The sequence below is a fragment of the Hordeum vulgare genome, chromosome 4H (assembly GCF_904849725.1).
Source record: "Hordeum vulgare subsp. vulgare chromosome 4H, MorexV3_pseudomolecules_assembly, whole genome shotgun sequence".
Taxonomy (NCBI): domain Eukaryota; kingdom Viridiplantae; phylum Streptophyta; class Magnoliopsida; order Poales; family Poaceae; genus Hordeum; species Hordeum vulgare.
In genome coordinates, this window is record NC_058521.1 from 117,629,497 (window position 1) to 117,635,079 (window position 5,583).

The window sequence follows — 5,583 nt, forward strand, 5'->3', positions numbered from 1 at the left end:
TCTCTTTGAGCCTTCACAACGCACAGCCGGAGAACCCCCAAGCCTCCTCCCTTCTCCTTCTTCCTCGTCCTAGCCGCCGCCTATTTCACGGGACTGCCATGGTGTCGATGCGCTTGACCCCTTCCACCGCGATTGGTGTGGCAAAGAAGCCCAAGAAGGCGACCGAAGCAGAGGTGAAGGAGGATGTGGCAAGGAGGAGGAGGAAATCTACTGTCTTCTACCCCTGCTCTCTTCTGCAGCACGACCTTTTCTCGAAGTATGTTCCAATGTAGGGGAGGGAGACGAAGGCGCACCCGGCTCCGGTGGTGCTTCCGGGGGATGTCGAAGACAGTCGTGAGAAGTACCCGTTTTTCGTGACGTACTTCTACTACGGATCGGCCCATCCTTTTTCGGCCTTCTTCTTGGATCTGATGGAGACCTATGGGTTCCACCTACTCGATTTCACGCTGAACACGGCGACCACCATGTTCGTTTTCGCGCATTTGTGGAAAAACTTTATTGGGGTGGACCCCAATGTCTCCCTCTTCCGCCACTTCTTCTTTCCTCTCATAGAGGGCAAGGACGCCATCTCCGACAGCGTTACTTGGATTCCTTGCCTCGCTGCAAGGAAGAGTATCGCCTAGGCCTCCTACACCATAGGTGGGAGGAGTGGCGAGGGGACTGGTGTTACATCGTTGACAATATGCACCTATCCTTCTACAAGGCTCAAACGCTTGAGCCCGTCCGCAGGAGCGACTAGAGCGCCCTCGCCAAGGATGACGCGAAGCTGGAGATAGCGATTATCCGCTTGCTTTGGCTCAAAGCCGCGGGGCTCGCCATATAAATTGTGGGCTCAGACTTACTCGCCAGGCACATCGCCCCCAGGATCGGAAGCGCTTCGCCTGGGAGTACAGCGGGCCCGCAAACATCATGCAGATCCACCCCGGGCTCGACGGCGATCTGACCTTCTTGGATCTCACCAACTTCTGCTGCCAGCTCTTCTTCCCGGAGGAAAAGTTCATCCTCTCGTCGACTATCGTCCCACTCCACAACAACTGTTGCCGTGACGCGATAGTGGTGATGATGCCATGGGGTGGACCCCACGTGGAAGCCCCCAGCAAAGGAGGAGGTACAGGAGTTGTTTAATACTCTAGAGGAGGTGCACATCAGGGACGAGGGGCATATGGTTCGTCCCACCACGCCAGCGGAGGTCGCGTACATTGGTCGACGGGTCACGGAGGCGGGCTTGGATGCCGGCACCAACAGCTCGAAAGTTCCCACGCCCGAAGAGGGCAAATGTGAGGATGTCGATGTCGAGCCGCCGACCCAAGATACTCCGGAGTGGCCTACTTCCATCGAGGTCGCCGGTGATGTGGGTGCCGATGCTGGCGGGGAACCAGAGCCGAGGGAGCCCCCGGCGCGGGCCGCCCCAAAAAGGGCGCGCGCGCTCCTCAAGGCAGCCACGGGGGAGCTAGTCTGTCGATCCTCTTCCCCGGAGGTCGAAGGCAAGGAGGAAGAGGAGGACCCCACCGCGAGCGTTGCCCGCCCGCGGCAGACACGACAGTCTTGCGCCCAACATGCATCAAGCCCTGCCCCCGGCAGGAGGATCAGTGTTGCTTACCCCGCCACTAGCCCCCGCCCAGCAGCAAGGGGCGGGTGGGACATGTGTGCCTTCAGCTCGGGGGGAGGAAGATGACAAGTAAGTGTCGATTCCACGTGGTCTTGTTTATGATTCTTGTTTGCTCCTTGTTGAGCCTTGTTCCGTACTGTGGTTGAAGAGTCGAGGAGACCTTGGCGTAGAGGATGGCCAGGATGGCGGGCCGGACGTCCGGTGCCGGAGGCATGGCAAGCACCCCACAGGAGCGGGTTCCTTCGCGTGAGAGGGAGATCGTGGACCTCGACTCCCGCCCAGCCCCCGGCAAGAAGCTCCTCCCTAGCACACAACAGAGGACGAGGGCGACACCACCGGCGCCTCCACCTTGACCCTTGTGTAGGCAGGATAGGAACACGTGGAGGCGGCACGGGAGGGCTCGACCTATGAGGGGAGTCCTCGCATGGCGGTCCTTGTCGTGGAGACTGCCCCGGTTGATGAAACGCTAGCGGGGAAGACCCTCGACGAGCAGGCATCAACGAAGGTCACCGCCGGAGAGAGCGAGGCGCCTCCCCGGCGGGAGTCCACTGGTAAGTTCTCCTACCACCAGAATGTTGGTCTTCGTCCCTGCGCCTTTGTTTCCTTCTTCATTTTGTCTTCTTGAACTTCTTCTCAGTTCCATTATTCTTGCTATTGTCTTAAGGTCCGGCGGTGCCAAAGGACCTCGGCATCGATTGCAACATCGAGGTGATCACCAAGGAGGTGGCCGAGGAGGCCAACCGCGTCGCGCCGGAGGAGGAGCATGCACATCTGCCCCCGGGACACCGGCAAGCAGGTCCTCTTGGGGTCGGCCCTGGATATGGTGACGGGCATCGGAGGTGTCCCTGTCGCCGGGGTGCCACAAGAGAACATGTCCTTTCTGCTCCACGCCGCTCGCACGAGCGCTGCTAGCTCATCGTCGATGGTGGAGCTTCCCTTGAGCCGATACCTACGGGTGGGCGACTTGGAATTCATCAATTTCCCCGGCGACGATGTCTTCAAGGTCTTCTCTGAGCGGGCTGTCATAGATGAGGCAATCACCACTCCAGGAGGGTAAGTGACTCTTGACCCGCTCGATGTGAACAATGAGGGAAAAAGAGCATGGCATCTTGGCGTCCTTGGGCAAGGACTTCCGGCAACTGCAGGCACACTACATGTAACAGCCCAAGTGCCCCCTTTCCTTATTTCTAATAGATTCCACGTTGAACATTCAATGGATGCCATCATGTGGTTTGAGTAATAACTTGTTTTCCTTCATGTCATTTCATCATGGCATAATATCCTCATTTCATTTTTGCATCATGCTTGTGAAATGTTATGTGAGTGGATGTGTGTGAGATGTGCTTGCATGTGAGTGGATGTGTGTGAGATGTGCTTGCATGTGAGTGTGTGTGTGTGTGGGGATCCACTCCAAAAATCCTTTTTGCAAGCTTGTCAAAAACCCCTCTTAATTCCAATAGTAGATATGTCTTGTTTGTTACTTGCTCTAATCATTTATTAAAAATGTTCCATAGTTGTCAAATATTCTGTAGGTGTTTGTTAAAGTAACCTTTGTCTATGTGTTGTGTTTTTGTTTTGTGCCTTTTGCTAAAACAGATTCCAATATTCAATGTGTGAATTATTATTTTTTCTCTACAAATACCCAAAACATTTTAAATAAACAGAGCTCATTTTTCGGAGTGCCGAACCACTTTTTCTTTTCTCAAACATGCTCTTCACATTCCGTGGCTAATTAATACTCCCTCCGTTCCTAAATATAAGTCTTTGTAGAGATTTCACTAGTGGACTAAATACGGATGTATATAGACATACTTTAGAGTATAGATTCAATCATTTTGCTTTGTATGTAGACCCTTAGTGAAATTGCTTAAAGTACTTATATTTAGAAACGGAGGGAGTATTTGCTTGCTGTTTTAAAAAAAATAGAGAACTCTTTTATTCCCCGTCGAGCGTAGCCGGCCCTTTCCCAAAACCGCAGCCCACCTCGGGGTTCCCTCCGTTGCGGCCCACCTAACGGCGCATAGCAACATCAGCCCACCTAGCCCAGCGCGCGTGCCGTGCTTCTAGCTAGCATGGACCGCTGCATGGTCCACCTGCAGCCTCTCAGCCCCGCGTCATCATTAACCTCCTTTCCACCCCCCCCCCCCCCTCGTAGTGGAGGCCGAGCGGGGGCCGCACCATGGCCATGGGCGCAAGGTCATAGGCCTCCTCCAGCCTATTTAATCGCGTCAATCCCTTGGGTTCCTGTCCCCTTTACCCTCTCCTCCTCCTCCGTCGCCGTCGCGTAGGTTAGTCACCGTAGCGTCGCTGCCAGGGCCAGAGAAGGAGCTCGCTCCTCTCCGGCGTGATCATCGCCGCCGCAGCCTCCCCTCTCGGCTAGAGCGAGGGGCTCATCGTCCTCATCCCCGACGTCCTCGATTGCATCGCGGGAACGAAGGAGCCGCGTCGAGCCTCTACTTCCCCATCATTTCCGAGCTCGCCATCGACTCGCAACCGACGTCGTGCTCGCCGCCATCTCCGTCATAGCTAGGTGAGAAACCACGACCCTGTTCCCTCTCGTGAGGCCATTCCAATGCGTAGCACGCCTCCTCGTAGCGTAGCGCCATTGCTGGTTGTCGTGCCCGTGCGATTCGCCGGCGCCATCGCAGTTCGTTCCACCTCCGTGCATCGCAGGTACGGCTGAGGTCCAAAATGGATCCCCACTGTATTCCGCGTACCCATAGCCACGCGTGCGCCCTGATGGTCGTTGGAGACCTTGCCGGCGCCATTGCTTGCCTCTCTGCCGCGAGCAGAGGAAAGGTAGAGCATTTCCGTACGATAAGTGGAGTGGCGCTCCTCTTCTAGCAGATCCCAGGCCGTACCACACGCGTAGATTAAAATCTCCCTATTTTACTTGTTGTGTGATAGGCTGTGGTAGTGGGCCTCGGCCCACTTGTCATCCTCTTCGGGCCTCATGTCTATGCCAGTGGGACCCCTCCTTCTATGTATTTTTGTGTGTTTTATTTCATTTAGATTCCTTTCCTTTTGGCGAAATGTCCAAATCTGGACATGGTCATATTTGGCAACTACCAATTTGGGCAAGTATTGACTTATAACTCATATGTGGATTTTGTTATCTATTTTGTGGTGATTTTTCTCTAAGTAACATAAGAGTGTGGCATATGATTTGGGGTAGAAAAATACTACGAATTGAGTGGTGCCATTAGTTTTACCATTGGAGCAACTTTGTGAAAATGACATTTTATGATAAGATGCCATTTTATTATTTTTGCATGATTTAATCCTTGCACTATTTGGTAATCTTGTCAACATGAATGTGGTAGAGTTTTAAGGGTACTAGACCCTGGTATTTTTCTTTGCCATGATAAGATTGTGGATTTTTGGGCTTCTTGTTGTAAACATCCTAAGAAAATAGTGTTGTTTCACATGCTCAAATATTTCTAACTATAGAATCTCGTTATTTTGTTGCTATGTTATCTTGATGATTCCCATGAATAGGTTGTTCCTTTGAGGTTGGCCTAGTGCCATGCATCATACTGATACGTCTCCAACGTATCTATAATTTTTGATTGTTCCATGCTATTATATTATCAACTTGGGATGTTTTATATGCATTTATATGCTATTTTATATCATTTTTGGGACTAACCTATTAACTAAGTTCCCAGTGACAGTTTCTGTTTTTTCCGTGTTTTTGACCTTTTCCACATAAGAATATTAAACGGAGTCCAAACGGAATAAAACCTTCGGGATGATTTTTTCCATAACAGAAGGGATCCAGAAGACTTGAGAACCAAGGCAGAGGCCACGGAGGAGGCCACGATCCCCCTAGGCGCGCCCTAGGGGGGCGCCTAGCAGGCTCGTGGGCCCCCCGTGCCTCCTTTGCCCTACCTCTTTCGCCTATAAATTCCCTAAAATCCCCAAACCAACAAAGAGCGCCACGAAAATACTTTTCCGCCGCCGCAAGCTTCTGC

At 52.6% G+C, this 5,583-nt stretch overlaps 1 protein-coding gene across 1 annotated transcript; it reads left to right on the forward strand.

Annotated features, from left to right (window-relative positions):
- Positions 1 to 809: 809 nt before the first annotated feature.
- On the forward strand, positions 810 to 2,900 carry LOC123446229. Its single transcript, XM_045122905.1, has 3 exons — positions 810 to 1,678; positions 1,758 to 2,160; positions 2,274 to 2,900. Exons 2-3 carry the CDS (start codon positions 2,034 to 2,036, stop codon positions 2,519 to 2,521), a joined length of 375 nt encoding a protein of 124 aa, XP_044978840.1. The 5' UTR covers positions 810 to 1,678; positions 1,758 to 2,033; the 3' UTR covers positions 2,522 to 2,900.
- Positions 2,901 to 5,583: the final 2,683 nt, after the last annotated feature.

Coding starts and splice junctions, on each gene's coding strand:
- LOC123446229 (XM_045122905.1), top strand. CDS start 2,034: ATGGCGGTCCTTGTCGTGGAGACTGCCCCGGTTGATGAAACGCTAGCG. Junction 2,161..2,273: donor TCCCCGGCGGGAGTCCACTG/GTAAGTTCTCCT, acceptor TATTGTCTTAAG/GTCCGGCGGTGCCAAAGGAC.